The sequence below is a fragment of the Hyla sarda genome, chromosome 1 (assembly GCF_029499605.1).
Source record: "Hyla sarda isolate aHylSar1 chromosome 1, aHylSar1.hap1, whole genome shotgun sequence".
Classification (NCBI taxonomy): Eukaryota; Metazoa; Chordata; class Amphibia; order Anura; family Hylidae; genus Hyla; species Hyla sarda.
This window is the reverse complement of record NC_079189.1, coordinates 50,824,130-50,845,415: the sequence shown is the minus strand read 5'-3', so window position 1 is coordinate 50,845,415 and position 21,286 is coordinate 50,824,130. Positions and strand designations below refer to the sequence as shown.

General features: G+C 41.7%; 1 protein-coding gene and 1 long non-coding RNA gene across 3 annotated transcripts in view; one reads left to right on the top strand and one right to left on the bottom strand.

Annotated features, from left to right (window-relative positions):
• The window catches only part of DOK7 (docking protein 7), a 146,562-nt gene that overhangs the window by 30,685 nt on the left and 94,591 nt on the right, over positions 1-21,286 (bottom strand). For both annotated transcript variants that reach the window (XR_008888431.1, XM_056555026.1), the window contains 4 exons: positions 13,032-13,130; positions 9,155-9,978; positions 2,646-2,694; positions 1,013-1,084 (listed from right to left, as the gene is read on the bottom strand). Coding sequence is in view for 1 of the 2 variants with exons in the window: in XM_056555026.1 (XP_056411001.1) it covers positions 1,013-1,084; positions 2,646-2,694; positions 9,155-9,978; positions 13,032-13,130 (1,044 nt within the window). In the remaining variant the exon portion in view is untranslated. The remainder of the gene's footprint in view (positions 1-1,012; positions 1,085-2,645; positions 2,695-9,154; positions 9,979-13,031; positions 13,131-21,286) is intronic.
• Positions 1-21,286, top strand: part of LOC130352988 (uncharacterized) — an 88,133-nt gene that overhangs the window by 27,456 nt on the left and 39,391 nt on the right. The gene's annotated exons all lie outside the window — the stretch shown is intronic.

Genomic DNA, 21,286 nt, shown 5'->3' with positions numbered 1-21,286 from the left:
AATACTGTGTATTTGCCATCTGTGAGCCTCCCGAGGATCTGTTATGTCCCTGACAGTTAATCAGGTAAATCAATGTTTCCCTCTCATCTTAGCAACAGCAGTTAAAGTGCTAAGTGTAACTCCTTCATTGTTTTGATGCTGCTTTTTTGTACACAGCGCTGCCTCCTATATCTTATTTCCCCCATATCCCTTCCTTTGATCTGCAGACTTTTCTTCATCAGCAGTTCATTGCTAAGTGTAACCCCTCCCTTGCTGTGCTGCAGCTGTTTCTTTGATTTCTGTTTGCATAGCACCTTAAAAGGCCAGTACACCAGTAACCCATTCTCCATTCACCAACCATAGTAGTATACTGTGCAAATCATCATCCCAGCTCAGTGCCAGCCTGTTCAGTGCATTTTCACCAGCACTATGTCATGGCATAGCAGAGAGGAGTATATTCAGTGCATTAAAGGAATAGGCAACTAAGAGAGGAAGTAACTATATGTTCGACCAGCTCTGGTCCCACCCCCGGAAATAGAGAGAATAAGAAATAGCTGTGCACCATGGAAGGGACTCTTAGGGGCTCAGAATCAGCAGCGGGAGCAATAAAATCACCTTGTTACCACTCTGGAGGGTTAATCTAACAAAACTAGGCAGGTTTTTAGAAATCTTTTAAAACAACAGGTACATTTTAAATGTTTTTTTCTTGTTTATTTTAATTCATTGTAATTATTTATTTATTTAATTATTTAATAACTCTCACAAGAATTATGGATAATTTGCCAGGGAATTAAAGTACAGAACATGGAAAGCATTTGGTAAAAAGAATATTATTTTACAACACAAAGTACCTTTGTGTCACAGAAAACATTTTGTGAGATAACAGTTACATAATATGTTTTTTATTGACCCCAAGTGGGTATAAGTAATTTTTTATGATACGAAAATTTCAGTATATTTTTTTCATTGTTGTACAATTGTTGTGCTACAACAAATGCTTGCCACCTGTTACTGTATGTTTTAGGATACTTACCAGAGACAAGTAGCATTGGTGGGACTTTGTGAGGTTTATGTGCTCCTGTTGATGCCAGTGCAGAGGTGGCGCCTATAAAACCATTACATAGAACAAAAAATGTCATAAGTAACATTTCTTTATCTTGCATTGTTCTACATTTTATAATACTAAAAACTTACATCCCAATGTGCGCAAATGAGCAATAACCCTAGAAATTAATGCTAACAGTGAACAGAAGATAATCCTACCCCCATTTGTCAGGATTTTCTACTTGCCCTTGAAACAGTCCTACTGAGAGCCCAGGAGTTTTTATTTTTTGCTGATCTTTTTTTTTATTTCTGGCTCTGATAGTGCTAAATATTTGTGTCCTACTGCAGTCAGAGAAGAGGGGGGGAGGCTCCTGCTGCAGCCAGTTGTCTTACAGTCAGACATAGGACAGTGAGGAAGGAGGGCAGGGCTGAATTTTTGGGAAGGACACAGTGTGAAAGCAATGTTCAGAACATTAGGTCCACGCTGGCCAGTGGAGTACCCCTTTAAGTGTTCCGTGCCTATGGTTAGAAAAAAAGCTATTTAAATAGATATGGTGCACTTGTGACTGCTTCATTCAGGTGTAGATTTGCACCAAGATTTGTAAAAACTTTTGACACAATGTACCGACATGTTAACAGTTTAGATGGCGCTGAGTCTCAGTCCCCGGTAAAGTGCCGTCAGCCCACTTCAATGCGTAGCCGGCCACCTCATCCGATTCATTCATTCCATTATAATATATAGTGAGTCGGGTTTGACTGACAGCCAGGGAGTGAAGCCTGCTGCTGTGCACTTAACCAGGTTATAACTCACAAGCGCAGACCCGGCGCAATCTTCACTTTTGATATAGCTGGACGACTTTTCAAAAGTTTTCATAAATCACAGCAATGCTTTAAAAGGGACCTTTCATCACTAAAGGAAGCAGCCAACCCCACCTTCAGCAGTGGAAGAGGCCAAAAATGGAAAGATGACAAATTTCTGGGTTATTAAAGGAGTATTCTGAGATGTAACTTTTTTTTTTCACCTGCTCAGAATGCTGGCATGAAAAAAAAAAAAACCCAGTCACTCCCCTGGTGCCTCCATCATCAAGCACTTGGCCTTTGCTGTGGTCTTCTTCCTGCTTCCTGCTGTTGATACACTGTAGCTCAGCCAATCACCAGCTGCAGCGATATCCTTCCACCTTGGTCAGTGATAGGCTGAGCGGCAGTGCAACGTATTGGGCCCCGGCACCAAGAAAAAGACCGGGGCCGGGCTCAATATGTCATATTGCGGTTTAGCCTATCACCGGCAGAGGCGGGACATCGCTGCAGCTGGCTGAGCCACAGTGTGACAAGTCAACCACAAGAAGCAGGAAGAGGACTGCAGCACAGGACGGAAGCACGATATGGGGGAGTGCCAGCTTTAATTTTACGTTATGCACTTAGTGATTTGCAATTTACTATGCTGCCATCCTTCACCTTCTACGTGTGAGACACAGTCAGGAAAGTAGGATAACCACTCATGTATACAAATAAATGGCCTTTACACGTAAGGATACTGCTACATAACATGTATTACCTATTAATCTAAACAGAGTTACATGTTATAGAAAAAGATTCATCCAACCACAAAAATATCAGCTTACCTTGTAAGGATGTTGTCGATAAAACTCCTGTGTGCAGGGCTGTCGCTCCCTGAAGTAGAGACATAGAAATTAGATTGAGACAACCTTCCTGAGTGTACATGGCATATAGTTATTTTTCAGTTGAGACATTTTGTGGGATGTTTACTTCACAAAATATGTCCCAAACAACATTTATAAATATGATGGTACTTTGGTATGTAAGCCACCAAGAGTCCCTGGCACTTAACTTTACTGCCATAGCAATTAAAAGGGACAACCACCCATATTTGTGCAAAAAAAGTGGTCTTTTATGGGAATGGTCCTCTCAAAGCAAAAAGTGTGCAGAATGTGTGTCATTCATTCACGGAGCCCAGCAGGAATTCCCGCTTTTTCATGGTCACCACTATTATTCACCAACTAATTCATAATCCCCAGCAAATCTACTGATCTCATTGCTAGTCCCTAGCCTGGTTCTTTATCTCATTCTTGGCTCCAGCATGAATCCCCATCTAATTCATAATCCACATCCTGGCTCCCAATCTCATTCCTGGTCCCATGCATGGCTTTCCATCTTATTCCTTGTAATACCTGGAGTAGTGGATCCGCTGTACCACTGTGGACGCTGGTGAAAGCCGCACTAGGGAGCAGAGTCTAAGGAGCCGCTGGTTTTCCCCAGAGCCCGCCGCGAAGCTGGATGGCAACTTAGAGTAGGGCAGTGGTCAGAAAACGTTCAGGGTTCAGTGGTCAGAAAACGTAGCAAATGGTACTGGTACACGGTAGACAGAACACAATATGGAACGCTTTCTCAATGGCAGAAGAGCACAAAGATCCGGCAGGGGTCAAGGGGAAGTGCAGACACGTATAGGGTCAAACTTCAGAGAGCCAGTGCGCGCGTGCCTTAGGAGGTGGGTATGCGAATGCCAGCAGTCAGGAGAAGCAGAGGAGACAGGAGCACGGAAAGGTAAGTAACCGCCGGGACGGTGAATGCAACCGCAGATGGACATGCCAGCCGCAGCGCTCCCCGTCCCTGAACTAGTATTGGGAGAAAGGCTGTGAGTGTGCCCGCGGCCAGCATGACCGGCCGCAGCACGAGACATGACATTCCTGTTCCCATCATGGTTCCCAATGTCATTCCTAGTCCACAGCATGGCACCCTGCCTCATCTCTTGTTTCCAATTTAGCTTCCCAACTCGTTCCTAGTCCAAAGCATAACCCCCTCCATCTCATTTCTAGCTTAAAGCATGGCTCCCCTTTAATTCCTCTTTCCTAGAATGGTCCCTCATCTCATTCCTATTTCCTAACATAGTTTCCCGTCTTATTCCTTGTTCCCAAAATGGCTCCCTGTCTCATTCCTAGTCCCCAGAATGGCTTTCCATCTTATTCTTAGTCCCCAGCAAGGATACTGATCTCATTGCTAGTCCCTAGCCTGGTTCTTTGTCTCATTCTGCTCTCCAGCATGAATCCCGGTCTCATTCCTATTCCACAGCCAGTTAGCTGTTGCTGCCAAAGGCTGTCCGGGCATGCTGGAAGTTGTAGTTTTGCAACAGCTGGAGGCACCCTGGTTGAGAAACACTGGTGAATGTAGTGTAGTCAAATTATCATACATATCTTCTTATGTTTTGGGGAGCTGTTATTACTATTAATAATTTTACGATTAGCCTATGTACTTTCTGGTATAGAATATGTTGTAGACAGTTCGCTCACTACGTTCAGCATTATTTATGGTAAAAACTTCACTGAATTATCTTTGTCTCTTTAGAAAGTGCAAATTGGTGTCATTAAATTATTCGGTGGCCGATCCCAAACTGTGCAGTTCCCATCTATGTACTGTAATGATGACAGCTCCTCCTAGGCCCCAGTGTTGAGTCATTCCATCAATGAACCTTAATAGGCCCCCGGAGCTCCGCTCTCTCTGGAGATAATAAAGAGCCTATAACTTGACAGACTCCTCTGCTCGGGGTTCTTTCCACTAATGTAAGGAGGACGGATGCAGAACACACACTGGTCCCTATATAGATAATACCTGTATGTCTGGGTATAATGATAAGAGGTTGTCATTTATAAGCTTAATGTCACATTCACTCCTATAGGAGAGATGAGGCTCGTAGAGAAAAGTACCGATCCCACAAATAACCGAAATGTAACCTGTATCATAGGTATCTAGGCTGAGGAGAAGCAGCAGTACATGTATTAGCTTCCACCCTTTTTGTCTGTCTATCCATGCATATATTTAAGTTTATCTATTTAATTTATCTATGTATCTGTAATTCATGTCTATTTACTTCATATGTCTGTGTATAACATATCTATCCATCAATCTCATATCTATCTATAATATCTATCTATCTATCTCATATCTATCCATCAATCTCATATCTATCTATCCCATATCTATCTATCTATCCCATATCTATCTATCCCATATTTATCTATCTATCACATATTTATCTATCTCTCTATCTATCTCATATCTATCTATCTATCTATCTATCTCATATCTATCTATCTATCTATCTCATATCTATCTATCTATCTCATATCTATCTATCTCTCTATCTATCATATCTATCTATCTCTCTATCTATCTCATATCTATCGATCTCATATCTATCATATCTATCTATCTCTCTATCTATCTCATATCTATCTATCTCATATCTATCTATCTATCTATCTGATATACATCTATCTATCTCATATACATCTATCTATCTATCTATCTCATATCTATCTATCTATCTATCTATCTTATATCTATCTATCCATCTCATATCTATCTATCCATCAATCTCATATCTATCTATCTATCTATTTATTTATCTCATATCTATCTATCTCATATCTATCTATCTCATATCTATCTATCTCTCTATCTATCTCATATCTATCCATCAATCTCATATCTATCTATCTCTCTATCTATCTCATATCTATCTATCTCTCTATCTATCTCATATCTATCTATCTCTCTATCTATCTCATATCTATCTATCTATCTATCTCATATCTATCTATCCATCAATCTCATATCTATCTATCTGGTATATATCTGTCTGTCTGTCTATTTATTTATCTCATATCTATCTATCTATCTATCTATCTCATATCTATCTATTTATCTACCTGATATATTCTCATATATCAATATATCTATCTGACAAATGTCTGAAAGACATAATAAATGTGGTGCCCTGAATTGAGAACCAATTTTGGTGCAAATTTTACAACAAAATCTAGGCACAAACAGTAAATCTACCCCTTCTGTATGTCTTTCCCAAATCTGTTCTTGTGTCACTCATTTTTATTCAGAGTTCTTTATCTTTGGAGGGCTCTGTGTAAAACATTTGTTGAGAAAAGAGTAAATGGAGGAATATACTGCCAAGAGTCTAGTGCCTATATGATTTAAAGGGGTACTCTACTGGAAAACATTTATTTTGATCAGCTGGTGCCAGAAAGTTAAACAGATTTGTAAATTACCTCTATTAAGAAATCTCTTAATCCTTCCAGTACTTATCAGCTGCTGTTATGATCCACAGGAAATTCTTTTCTTTTTGAATTTCCTTTCTGTCTGACCACAGTGCTCTCTGCTGACACCTCTGTCAGTATTAGGAACTGTCCAGAGTAGGAGCAAATCCCCATAGAAAACCTATCCTGCTCTGGACAGTTCCTAAAATGGACAGAGGTGTCAGCAGAGAGCACTGTGGTCAGGCAGAAAGGAAATTCAAAAAGAAAAGAATTTCCTGTGGATCATAACAGCAGCTGATAAGTACTGAAAGGATTAAGATTTTTTAATAGAAGTAATGTACAAATATGTTTAACTTTCCAGCACCAGTTGATTAAAAAATAAATAAAAAAAATAAAAAAAAAAGATTTCCAGTGGAGATTTAAGGTTAAGTAAGAGTGTCATAATGATCTCATATAATACTGCTACAGTGTACACAGGTCATACAGTGAGCATATTACATTGTCATTCACTATTCAAATACCAGCGTTATACAGCCCCTAAATGACACCCCCACTGGCACCACCACATTATGTAGATAGAAAGGCTATTTTTATGTGTGTGTGAAATCTTTATGTAACTTTATGTAACTATAAAATCCAAGTACTTAAAGCGTTCCTGTCATAGTGCAAAAAAAAAAAGTGATGTTACTCAGTACTTAAAGGGGTACTCAGGTGAAAACCTTTTTTCTTTTTAATCAACTGGTGGCAGAAAGTTAAACATATTTGTAAATTACTTCTATTAAAAAATCTTAATCCTTTCTGTACTTATTAGCTGCTGAATACTACAGAGGAAATTCTTTTCTTTTTGGAATGCTCTCTGATGACATCACGAGCACAGTTCTCTCTGCTGACGTTATTATAATAATAGTAACACTTTATTTATTGTTGTCCTTAGTGGGATTTGAACCCAAGTCCCCAGCACTGCAAGGCAGCAGTGCTAACCACTAAGCCACCATGCTGCCCTTAGCATACATCTGCTATGCATGGTTGCTAAAATGGACAGAGATGTCAGCAGAGAGCACTGTGCTCGTGATGTCATCAGTGTTCCAAAAAGAAAGGAATTTCCTCTGTAGCATTCAGCAGCTAATAAGTACTGGAAGGATTAAGAAGTAATTTACAAATATGTTTAACTTTCTGCCACCAGTTGATTTAAAAGAAAAAAGGTTTTCACCGTAGTACCCCTTTAATCCTGACCATGTACATTTTTCTGTGTCAAGCGCCTTTATTTTTTACTTTTATTGTTGCTCACTCGCTTGAATTCCTCTCCAAGGGAGGGGGTGTGGCCTCACTGTGCAGGTCTCCGCCCCCTCCCTCAGTATGCTGTCTGCTCACATCTGCCCTAGCATAAGCAAAACTACAACTCCCAGCATGTCCTCAATGTCAAGGCATGCTGGGAGTTCTAGTTTTGCTAATGCTAGGGGAGATGTGAGCAGGCAGATGGTTACATCTCCCCTAGCATTAGCAAAATTACAATTCTCAGCATGTTCTCACTGTCAGGGCATGCTGGGAGTTGTAGTTTTGCAACAGCAGCAGAGACAGAATTTGGAGACCACTGCCATTACTATACACATCAGACCAGTCAATAGCCAGAGGCTACAAATCCTATACTGGTTACTGGCACACTTTACGGCCGGTATCCAGTATGCTGCATACTTTTGGGGAAATTTTTTTTTTTAAATATATATATATATATATATATATACATATATATATATATATATATATATAAATATATATATATATATATATATATATATAAATATATATATATATTGAAAAAAAAGGCATCTTAGGATTAATTCTGTAAAATATCAAAAGTTTTTCACAATGACAGTGCCTCTTTAAATATTGGCTCAGGCTTACTATAATTGCTACACCAAAAATCCCTCCAAAAGGCACCAAAACTGTGGAGCATAAGAATTTAGCCACATTAAGTATTTACAGTGTGCCAAAAGGAATGGTACAATGCACCCTTCTCAACAAGGGAACGTGGTATATCAGAGAAGAGGAGTGTGGCTTAAAGGGAATCTGTATTCGCTACTTAGAGCTGCCGATACTGTTGGATAGCTGTTAGGGTATAAAAGTAAAGTGAACCTTTCCTGGAAATGATGGTGCTTGCCATTCGTTTAAAAATTTCCTTTTTACTTCTCAGGCAAGTGTCAAGCTCAAGTGCCACAGTCTGTCTTGCCTTCTTCTCAGCCCTTACTTTGAATGAGGTACAGAGCCCAACATATCAATCAAGGAAAGGCTGGGAGGTACGGGGGTGCGAGGTGGCATGTAAGGCTATGCTACTTTAGCAGCTAAAGTCCACTACTTGGCTGAGAACTAAAATGGAGATAAGTTTGGTCATCAGTTTCAGAAAAGGTACAGTCTTCTTCTATACCCTAAGGCTAGGTTCAGACTACGGAATCTCCGGGCAGAAAATTTCCACCCGGAGATTCCGAGTGCGTCCAGCACCAACTGAATCAGTCAGACAGCGCGGACACTGCAGTCTCCAATAGACTGCAATGTGTTCCGCGCGGATTTCCGCCTGAAGAAAGAGCAACGCCATTCTTCAGGTGGAAATTTCCAAGCGGATTTTCCGTTCACAAATTCCACTTCACAATTTGCGAAGTGTGAATTTGTGAACGGAAACCCATTCACTATACAGTACATTTTAGCAAGCGGAATTTCCGCCTGCAATTTCAAAGCGGATTTGCAAACGGAAATTCCGTAGTCTGAACCTAGCCTAACAGCTATCCAATGGTGTCAGCAGCTCTTGGCAGAAAATACAGCTGACAGATTCCCTTTAGAATGCATTGCCAAGCCCCAACCTTTTTGCACACTTTTTCTTAAAGTATTTTATCTAACAGGTAGTCTAAAATTACTGTCTTACTTACTTACTAAACAGTCTAAATATGTACTAAATGTATCAAACAGCATGAGCCACTGTGATAAATCTAGTACATTGGTAGACTGTCTAGAAGTCTACGTTGTCTACATATTAGACAGTTTTAGTACATCTGTGTCTATGAAAACATATTTACCTTCAGCCCCCCACATACTGGGCAAGCAGAAAAAAGGGCCCTGGTAATTCCAGGTTGCGGGCTGCAGATGTCACAAGTCTCACTTGTTCCTGCAGCGGCCAAGTCACTTCCTCTTGGTTCCATCCCCTGTGGTTGCCCCTTTGTTGCGGTCCACTTTGGAACAAAATCCACATATGTCTCTTCACCTGAGTCTTTGCTTTCTTGGAGTAATGATGCAGTTTTGGAGTCAACATGGGGCAGCAATAGCTTAGTATCACTGGTGCTGTGAGCTCCTTGGGCCTGGTCCTTAAGTAATGTGGAATCTGAAGTCTTGTGATGAGGTTCTCTAACAGCTGCCTGTAAAACACTTCGAGGTGTGTCGTAAAGGTGTCTGACAGAGGCAGGAATCTGATATTCAGACCCTCTGTGTGAATCCGGATGCTGACATGTACATAGATTCTGATCTGTGGCCATGGCCAATGGTAAGCTGATCAGTGAGCCAAACTCCTCGCCGTGGCAAATGTCCAGGCTCTCAGCATAGGAAGAAAAGCTTCCGGAGTAAGAAGAGTGACTGCCGGTAGCTATCCCACTGTCAGAAGAGCTTTGACGGCCTATATCCTGCAAATGTCTAGATGGTGCGGGCTTAGGAGGTGGCTTGGATGCACGCAGGGCTTCAGCATATGCTTTATCTTCTCCAAGATGAATGCCCTTTGCAGCTGCCATACCGTGACTTTCAGCAGAAGTGCTGACTGAGGAAGGATCTGCCCAGATGGTCAACCTGCTCCCGGCACTGGCATCTGAATGGCTGGTGTCTGAAGAAGAACTGGACAAACTTTTGTCATCTCCTGCAATAAATGGAACTTTTTGATTACTTGTCCTTCTAAGCATATACAATAAAATAGAATGACTTATTATAGTGAATATGGTTTTTATTACAGATCTGATCTAGGTCAGGACCAAAGACAGGTACCAATTGACAGATGTGAAGATAATGTCAGAATAGCTTTGTAGCCTCTAAAACAGATACATCAAATATAGAAAGTGCATATGCATATGTTTTAATTAAAGCTACTTTTTAAAAATAAAAATCAGCATTAAAGGGGTACTCCCGTGGAAAACTTTTTTTTTTAAATCAATTGCTGCCAGAAAGTTAAACAAATTTGTAAATGACTTCTATAAAAAAAATCTTAATCCTTCCAGTACTTTTTAGGGGCTATATACTACAGAGGAAATGTTTTTCTTTTTAGATTTCTCTGATGTCATGACCACAGTGCTCTCTGCTGACCTCTGCTGTCCATATTAGGAACTGTCCAGAGCAGCATATGTTTGCTATGGGGATTTTCTCTTGCTCTGGACAGTTCCTAAAATGGACATCAGAGGTCAGCAGAGAGCACTGTGGTCATGACATCAGAGAAATCTAAAAAGAAAAACATTTCCTCTGTAGTATATAGCCCCTAAAAAGTACTGGAAAGATTAAGATTTTTTAATAGAAGTAATTCACAAATCTGTTTAACTTTCTGGCACCAGTTGATTTAAAAAAAAAAAGTTTTCCACGGCATTACCCCTTTAAGCTAGTCCCATTGAACTATTAATAGTTTTACTTACCTTAAAGCAGGGCCTATTCTAGATGTTCTGCTGCCTGTCCCCAATGAGAATCATAAGTAAGAATGGTCTGTCTATAACATATAACAGGACCAGCAAACTGTATACCTCTATAGTCCCAGTCCTGACTGCCTTGCAATCCACATCATGTGTCCAGTTGTCATTTGTCATGGTGTCAATGAAGCTAACACTAACAACATGAGAGTATATAGCAGGAGATGCTAGACAGTAACATTTACATGGACCATGCTACCTCTCATGGACTCTGCAATCTGCCACCTGAGGCAAGATACTCATCTCGCCTCATGGTAGATATGGCCCTGTCTAAATGAAACTATTTTATACATACCAATTGTCTTTAGTAGGCCACAGCCTGTGTTGACCATGGTAACAGAAAAAAGAAGAAGCAATAACATAAGCCTCTTGGTTGCTGCATAGCAAATACTGCAATTGCCAAATGCAATGGCGGCAAGTATTATATTTCCTATGCCCATACTAGTGCTGCTCGGTGGTCTTCTTGTCATTGTCTGGACAGGTTTCAGCTGGGGTCACATTGAGCACAATAGGGGGTCTCTAGAATGACATCATTCAGGTCAGGTAACCTTTCTGATATATGTGACAAAGAAAGAAACGGAGCACTCAGAGATTGCAGGGTCGGCTTCTTTATTGGTTCAGATGAACATCGACGGGAGACAAGGTGCGGGGAGGCAGGTGGCGTTGATGCAGGGGTATGGAGTGGTGGGCCGTTATCGCGCCTCGGCGCGATAACGGCCCGTCGCTCCATACCCCTGCGTCCACGCCACCTGCCTCCCCGCACCTTGTCTCCCGTTGATGTTCATCTGAACCAATAAAGAAGCCAACCCTGCAATTTCTGAGTGAGTGCTCCGTTTCTTTCTTTGTCGCATATGAACTGTCTATATATTTCCTGACGTTGTCAGCACCAGCACAGATTATTGTCAGCTTCAAGGGAGCCGCACCATCATTTATCAGTTACACACAGCCCAGAATTTATACAGGTGGTGTCCAGTTTCTCTGTCGTTGCATTGAGCTTCCTGATATGTTACTGTACATGGCCATGGTGTAATGCTGAACTTTCACTAAACACAACATACAAGGAACTACTATAGACATTGTCAAAGTAATAGGAATTCCTATCACACACTCATATTGCATTACTATTCTATTTCTCTTTTAGCGGCCCACAATGATAGCTAATAAATGCAGTACATCTGCAGAGGAATGTAATACGGGATTTACTCTCAGCCCACAGCATAAACAGGTTTCGGGTCTTGTTGTAATATTCATTTTATTCCTGTACCATAGGGATACACTGGATAGTTTTCGATGATGAACATGATGTAGAATATATAAATGAAGAAGGCGCTTGTCTATGCTTATTACAAGGATTGAATCCCTATTATGCTCTAGATGATTCCTCTAAGTCTCGCTGTAATTCTCTGTAAAGTTGCAAAGTTGGTCTAGTAATGCTGGATCATGAATTTCATTTTGTGTCGCTTATATTGGAATATTTTCATTACACCTGTAATAATGTGCACATGAACGAGCTGCCCATTAAAACACAGGCTGTCTATTGATACCTGTTCTTCTTTTGTTCATGCTGTACTCACCTAGCACTGCTCTACTGGTAGAATGCGTAAAAGGGGTAGTCCTATCCAACTGCTGGGACCCCTGCCGTTCCAGAGAACTCAGAAAAGTTTGGGGGCACCATGGAGAAAAGAGCAGTGGCTGCCCAAGTGCTGGGCACCCTGTTTGTTCTGGGGACATTTGAGTCCTATGGATACGGGATAACAAGTTGGACCTCCACCGATCCTGACAACAGGGACGTAACTGTCAACAGAACAAACACGCTGGTTCATTGTGTATGGGGCCGCTGAATGTTTACGAGTTCTTAGATCGGCGGAGGTCTCCAGCAGATGGACCCCACTAATCAGCTTGATATCCCCTGTCCTATATATACTGGCTAACAAGCTAAGATGGGAATACCCCTTCAAAAGGGTTTTCCTGTGTTTTCACTAATAGCCTTTCCTCAGAATGGGCTATCACTGAGTGGTTTGGGTATGGTCTGACCCCTAGGACCTCCATCAGTCAATAAGGTCTATCATTAAGAACTATCACAATCTAAAGTTGTGTTGTGGACTTGGCCTTTGATTCCTCTCAAGTAAGAAATTAATTTCTGCTGAACACATGGAGGTCCACAGTTTGGAGACCACTGGCCTACCACAATGGTTAGATTTTGCACCACCTTTTGTGTATTTTATTGTATTCTATACCTTACCTCCCAGGCTATGATGAGAGAGCAGGCTGAGGCGTTTTTCCAGCTGTAGGGTCTCATGTGCCACCCTTTCTTCCATATAAGCAGGGTTTAAGTTTGGATCTTTAAAAGAAAAAAAATAGTCAGGTATTTTCTACATCCTAAAGTAAAACATGAGCATCAGTGTATCTCAGCTATGGAATCAAATATTCTATTTTATTAGCAGATCTGCTCTTAATAATGAAGCTATCTGGCACTACTGAGTGGGCAAATGTATGAATACCAACTTCCCATGGCTGCCCATTCACACTGGCTGGCAGCAGTTTATGACCGCCAATAAGAGGTTGCTGTACAATTATCAACAAATTCTTCCAAAATATGGCAGGTCTTTAAATTTTTCATTTCTGCAGCTGGTGGTTCAAGGACATAAAGCTGCATTGCTGAATAGCAGGAGGTCGGCCAATAAAATCTGGTTTTATATGTATCTCAACTTTTGGAGTAAAATTTCTTCATTTATTAGCAAATCTAATCTTAAAGGGAAACAGAAGGCAGCGCCACCTGCACTAACCTGCTGGCACTGCCTTTTAATGTTGGTGACAATTATATAAATGTTGTTAACCTTAATTTTCTAGATGTTGCAGTTCTCTAAAAATCATGTAAATGAGATTCTTGGTGCCCTCGGGGTGTTCCCTAGGCCTGAGGCAAACTGGGTCTTCCTCCCGGCAGGTGAGAATATGGAGCGCAGGAAAAAGCCTTGGCAACAGGTGCTCAGGTGTCCAACGGAAGTATCACAGAATCACGGAAATAAAGTATTCATCGACTTTGTTGATATACAACAATAACTTGTTTTGGGTTACTCTACCCCTTCTTCATATTGGCATAGTTTGGAATGTTCTATAAGCTCAAGGTGAGCTGCCAATCCATAGAGCCTGCAAATTCCCCCCCCCCCCCCCCCCCCCCATAAGGGACACCCCCTATCATTGTTATTGGGGTAACTCACAAGGCACCATCCTCTGGTCTTTTCTTTTCTACTTCTACACAGGTATTCCTCCCGGCAGGTCCCTGATTTACACCCCTAATAAATATTCATACTCTCCCTCTACTGCACGTAGAAGCTTCCCTTTAATAATGGAGCTGTCTGCCACTGTTGAGAGGAAAAACTACCCATGGCTGCCCAACCCCACAAACTACAGATTGACGTCAGCAGTTTTACGACAGCCAGTGGTCAACTAATGAAGCCCCAAGAACAGACTGCTATACTAACAAAGATTTCCAAAAGGATGAAACTTTCAGAATTCGTCATTTCTAAAACTGGTTTGCTCATAAGGGACAGAAAAGTCTATTGCTGAACAGTTGGAAGTCTGCTAATAGAAGTGAATTTTATAGTCTATCCAAACATTGAAATTAACCCCTTAAGGACCGGGGTTTTTTCCGTTTTTGCATTTTCGTTTTTTGCTCCTTGCCTTTAAAAAATCATAACTCTTTCAATTTTGCACCTAAAAATCCATATGATGGCTTATTTTTTGTGCCACCAATTCTACTTTGTAATGACATCAGTCATTTTGCCCAAAAATCTACAGTGAAACGGAAACAAAAAACATTGTGCAACAAAATTGAAAAAAAAACGCCGTTTTGTAAATTTTGGGGGCTTCCGTTTCTACGTAGTACATTTTTCGGTAAAAATGACACCTTATCTTTATTCTGTAGGTCCATACGATTAAAATGATACCCTATTTATATAGGTTTGATTTTGTCGGACTTCTAGAAAAAATCATAACTACATGCAGGAAGATTAATACGTTTAAAATTGTCATGTTCTGACCCCTATAACTTTTTGCGCCGTGATCTGAAGTTTTTAAAGGTACCATTTTTGCATTGATAGGACTTATTGATTTTTAAATGATATAAAAAGTGACCAAAAATGCACTATTTTGGACTTTGGAATTTTTTTGCGCGCACGCCATTGACCGAGCGGTTTAATTAATGATATATTTTTATAATTGGGACATTTCCGCACGCGGTGATACCATATTTGTTTATTTTTATTTTCATTTACACTGTGTTTTTTTTTTTTATTGGAAAAGGGGGGTGATTCAAACTTTTAATAGGGGAGAAGTTAAATGATCTTTATTCACTTTTTTTTCCACTTTTTTTTTTTGCAGTGTTATAGGTCCCATAGGGACCTATAACACTGCACACACTGATCTCTTATACTGATCATTGTTATCCCATAGGGACCTATAACACTGCACACACTGATCTTCATCATTGATCACTGGTTTCTCATAGGAAACCAGTGATCTGATCGACGATTCTGCCGCATGACTGCTCATGCCTGGATCTCAGGCACTGAGCAGTCATTCGGCGATCGGACAGCGAGGAGGCAGGTAGGGGCCCTCCCGCTGTCCTGTAAGCTGTTCGGGATGCCGCGATTAGCCGCGGTTATCCTGAACAGCCCGACTGAGCAAGCCGGCAACTTTCACTTTCGCTTTTAGCCGCGCGGCTCAGCTCTGAGCGCGCAGCTAAAGGGCTAATAGCGCGCGGCGCCGCGAACGGTGCTGCGCGCTATTGGAGGCGGGTCCCGGCTTCACTATGACGCCGGGCCCGCCGTGATATGACGTGGGGTTACTGTGTAACCCCGCGTTATATCAGGAGAGCAGGACCAAGGACGTACCGGTACGTCCTTGGTCCTTAAGGGGTTAAATGTCATAATCCATTTGCATATCTGTGCTTAAAGAGTACCTGTCATGTTCTTGTTAAATTTTATAATCCTCCCAGTTCACTGCCCCATCATGATAAACCACCCCCTGCCTTTATTTTTATTATTTGTTAGTTTTCTACCTATATTGTTCTGTATTTTCTGCTCAGTCTCAGATTCACAGACTGGGAAGGGGCGTTCCCCAGCAGCTGTGACATAATCAGAAGCCATACAGGGGAAAACTTCCTCCCTTACTCTGCTACACACAGCCCAGAGAAGTTCAGTGTGAGGTGAGCTATGACTGGCTAAGGCTGCACACACACCCCTCAGCATTTCCTGATTTTGGACTTCTGCCAGGCCAGCAGGAGTCCAAAGTCTGTGTAAGAGATGGGGGGGGGGGAATGTTCCCTGAACAAGTAAAAACACAAATAAAACATAGAAAACTTCCTTTTTTTTAAACAAAGTACATTAGAAACATTTTTTATTTACCATAAGGAGTGCAATAGCAAAAGTTAGTTTTAATGAGAGTGCCCATTTAATAATGGAGATACCCGGCATTACTGAGTGGGCATCTGCGTGAATACACACTGGTTACATGTTGCTGGCAGCAGGTATGACTGCTTATGGCCAGCTTATAGAATCCCAATAATATACTTCTATACAATTGTTAATGAACTTTACAAAAAGTGGTAAGCTTTGAATATTTAATTTCTGCAGTTGGCGGCTCATCCAGGACAGAAAGCTCTACAAATAAAAGATTTACTAATAGTAGTGGGTTTTATAGTGTATCTAAACTTTGTAATTGAATTTCTTAATTTAGTTCTTCATCTTGTTTACTCATCCAGATCAGAAAGCTCCATTACTGAATAGTAGGAGGTCTACAAAGAGAAGTGGGTTTTATAGGGTATCTCAATTTCGGAATGGGATTTTCTTATTTGTTTGCATACCTGTTCTTAATAATGGAGCTATCTGGCACTACTGAGTGGGCAACTAAATGACTACAAAATTCCCATGGCTGCCTAAACCCAATGACTACAAGTTGCTGTAAGCAGTGCGTGATAGGTCATGGTTAGCTTATAGAGTCCCAACAACAGAATGTTAACTTCGATGAAGTTTACAAAAATTAAGCAGCTTTAGGGCCTATTCACATGGCAGAATTTCCGATTGCGGAATTCCACCCCAAATTAAAGCCCATAGACTTCTCTGGGATTCCGCACCCCCATTTACACTTCTGAATTTCCTCTTGCGGAATTTCAGAAGTGTGAAATGCACAGAGCATCGTGATGTCATGGTTCCGCCCCCTCAATACAAGTCTATGACAGGGGCCGTGGTGACATCACACCCCCTCCCATTGATTTGCATTAAGGGGGTGGGCCGTGACATCACTATGCTCCGGCCCCAGTATCGCCCGTCATTACCATTGCTCTGTGCAATGATGACAGCTGGGATGGTCAGGACCCCATGATTATCTAAAAGTTTTATATAGGCAAATGTGCTATCGATAAAAAGTACAGATGACGGCGCAAAAAATGAGCCTTCATACCGTCCTATATACGGAAAAATGAAAAAGTTATAGGTGGTCAAAATAAGGCGATTTTAGATTACTGATTTTGTACAAAAAGTTTTAGATTTTTTTAAGCGCTACAGAAAAATAAAAGTATCTAGCCATGGGTATCATTTTAATTGTATTGACCCATAGAATAAAGAACACATGTAATTTTTACCGTAAATTGTACAGTGTGAAAAAGAAACCCTCCAAAATATGCAAAATTGAGGTTTTCATTTAAATTCCCTCCCTAAAAAAATGAGAGGTTTCATTGCAAAGAACAATTGGTCACACAAAAAACAAGCCCTTATATGGGTCTGTAGATGGAAATATGAAAGAGTTATGAGTTTTAGAAGGCGAGGAGGAAAAAACGAAAATGCAAAAATAAAATTGGCCTGGTCCTTAAGGTTAAAATGGGCTTGTCCTTAACCCCTTAAGGACCAAGGATGTACGCGTACGTCTAAGCTCCCTGCTAGTTAAGGACCAATGACATAAGCGTACGTCCGTAGGAATTTCAGTCCCTGCTGCGCGCCGGGCGGGGACTGAACTGGGGTGACTGCTGATATCGATCAGCAGTCACCCCGCACAAATGCCCAGTGGGGTCATTAGACACACACCGGCGATTTGCGCCGATTGCGGGTCTATGGTGACCCGTAAAATAAGGGTGATCGGGCTTGTACAAGACACCCATGATCCCCCTGAAGGGATAGGAGTGACATGGCAGGGGTGCCACCCCTCCTATCCCTGCTATTGGTCGTATAGAAGCGACGACAAATAGAAGATCGGGGGCAGGGGGGTTAACTTTCGGTTTCCACGTTCTGCCCACCCACAATAGGCAGGGCAGAATGGGGAAACCGACAGATCCACTTACCCATCCGGCGGCAGCAGGCGACAGTGATCAGCGGGTGGCGATGTCGTGCGGCTGGCTCCCTGTATCCTACGAAGCCGGTGAGTTGCCTAGCAACATCTGGAGGGCTACAGTCTGAGACAACTATACAGTGGTCTCTAAACTGTAGCCCTCCAGATGTTGCAAAACTACAACTCCCAGCATGCCCAGATAGCTGCTTGCTGTTTGGGCATGCTGGGATTTGCAGTTTTGCAACAGCTGGAGCGCTACAGTTTGGAAATCACTGTGCAGTGATCTCTAAACTGTGGCCCTCTAGATCTTGCAAAACTACAAATCCCAGCATGCCCAGACAGCAGTTTGCTGTCTGGGCATGCTGGGATTTGTAGTTTTGCAACACCTGGAGGGCCACAGTTTGGAGATCACTGTGCAGTGGTCTCTAAACTGTAGCCCTCCAGCTGTTGCAAAACTGCAAATCACAGCATGCCCAAACAGCTGTCTCGGCATGCTGGGAGTTGTAGTTGCGTACCTCCAAGTGTTGCATAGCTACATCTCCCAGCATGCCCTTCGGCGATCAGTACATGCTGGGAGTTGTAGTTTTGCAACAGCTGGATGCACACTGGTTGGAAAATAATGAGTTAGGTATCAGAACCTGAAGGTTTTCCAACCAGTGTGCCTCCAGCTGTTGCAAAAGTACAACTCCCAGCATGCACGGTCTGTCAGTCAAAGTTGTAGTTTTGCAACAGCTGTACAGGGTACATTCACACACGGGCAGGTTTACAGTAAGTTTCCTGCTCCAAGAACGAGCTGCGGCAAATTTTTCCCCGCAACGCAAACTCCTAGCAGGAAACTCACTGTAAACCTCCGCCCGTGTGAATGTACCCTAAAAACACTACACAACACTACACTAACACAAAATAAAGGGTAAAGCACTACATAGACACCCCATTACACTGCCCCCCCCCCCCCCAATAAAAATGAAAAACTTATTGTACAGCAGTATTTCCAAAACGGAGCCTCCAGCTGTTGCAAAACAACAACTCCCAGCTGGAGGCACCCTGTTTGGGAATCACTGGTGTAGAATACCCCAATGTCCACCCTTATCCAATCCCTAATTTAGTCCTCAAATGCGCATGGCGCTCTCTCACTTCAGAGTCCTGTCGCATTTCAAGGAAAACAGTTTAGGGCCACATATGGGGTATTTCCGTACTCGGGAGAAATTGCACTACAAATTTTGGGGGGCTTTTTCTCCTTTTACTCCTTATGAAAATGAGTTGCGGGCTACGCCAGCCTGTTAGTGTAAAAAAATAAAACAACTTACACTAACATGCTGGTGTTGCCCCATACTTTTTATTTTCACAAGAGGTAAAAGGAAAAAAAGACCCACAAAATTTGTAACAATTTCTCCTGAGTATGGAAGTACCCCACATGTGGGCGTAAAATGCTCTGCGGGTGCACAACAAGGTTCAGGAGTGAGAGCGCACCATGTACATTTGAGGCCTAAATTGGTGATTTGCACAGAGGTGGCGGATTTTACAGGGGTTCTGACATAAACGCAAAAAAAATACCCACATGTGACCCCATTTTGGAAACGACACCCCTCACGGAACGTAACAAGGGGTATAGTGAGCCTTAACACCTCACAGGTGTTTGATGAATTTTCGTTAAAATTGAATGGGAAAATGAAAAAAAAAATGTTTTCACTAAAATGCTGGTGTTAACCTAAATTTTTCATTTTCACAAGGGAAAATACGAAAAAAGCTCCCCAAAATTTGTAGCCCCATTTCTTCTGAGTGAGAACATACCCCATATGTGGATGTAAAGTGCTCTGCGGGCGAACTACAATGCTCAGAAGAGAAGGAGCGACATTGGGATTTTGAAAAGAAAATTTGTCCGGAATTGAAGGCCACGTGCGTTTACAAAGACCCCATAGTGCCAGAACATTGGACCCCCCCCCCCCCCACATGTGACCCCATTTTGGAAACTACACCCCTCATGTAATGTATTAAGTGGTACAGTGAGCATTTACGCCACACAGGTGTCTGACAGATGTTTGGAACAGTGGTCCGTGAATATGAAAAATTTTATTTTTCATTTTTCAGCCCACTGTTCCAAAGATCTGTCAAACGCCAGTGGGGTGTAAATGTAAATGCACATGGCCCCTGACTTCCATTCCAAACAAATTCTCTTTCCAAAAGCTCAATGGCGCTCCTCCTCTTCTGAGCATTGTAATTCGCCCACAGAGCACTTGATGTTCACACATGGGGTATTTCCATACTCAGAAGAAATGGGGATAATTTTCTCCTATTACCCCTTGTAAAAATGTAAAATTTGGGGAGAAAACAGCATTTTAGTGAAAAAATTTTTTTTTTCATTTACACATCCAACTTTAACAAAAAGTCATGAAATACCTGTGAGGTGTTAAGGCTCACTGTACCCCTTGTTATGTTCCTTGAGGCGTGTAGTTTCCAAAATAGTATGCCATCTGTTTTTTTTTTGCTGTTCTGGCACCATAGGGGCTTCCCAAATGCGACATGCCCCCCCCAAAAACCATTTTAGCAAAATTTGCTTTCCAAAAGCCAAATGTGATTCCCTCTCTTCAGAGCATTGTAGTTCGCCCGCAGAGCATTTTACATCCTAACATGGGGTATTTCTATACTCAGAAGAGATGGGGTTACAAATTTTGGGGGGCATTTTCTCCCATTACCCTTTCTAAGAATTGTAAATTTGGGGAAGAAACTGCACTTTAGGGAAAAGATTTTCCAAAATGGTATGCCATGTGGGTTTTTTTCTGCTGTTCTAGCACCATAGGGACTTCCTAAATGTGACATGCCCCCCAAAAACCATTTCAGAAAAACTCACTCTCCAAAATCCCATTGTTGCCCCTTCCCTTCTGAGCCCTCTACTGCGCCCGCCGAACACTTGAGATATGCATATGAGGTATTCCCTTACTCGAGAGAAATTGGGTTTTTCTCCTTTTACCCCTTGTAAAAATTCAAAAACTGGGTCTACAAGAACATGCGAGTGTCAAAAATAAGGATTTTGAATTTTCTCCTTCACTTTGCTGCTATTCCTGTGAAACACCTAACACACTGAATGTAATTTTGAATACTTTGAGGGGTGCAGTTTTATAATGGGGTCATTTGTGGATTGGAAAAAAATTGGAAAATTGCTGCTGAACTTTGAAGCCC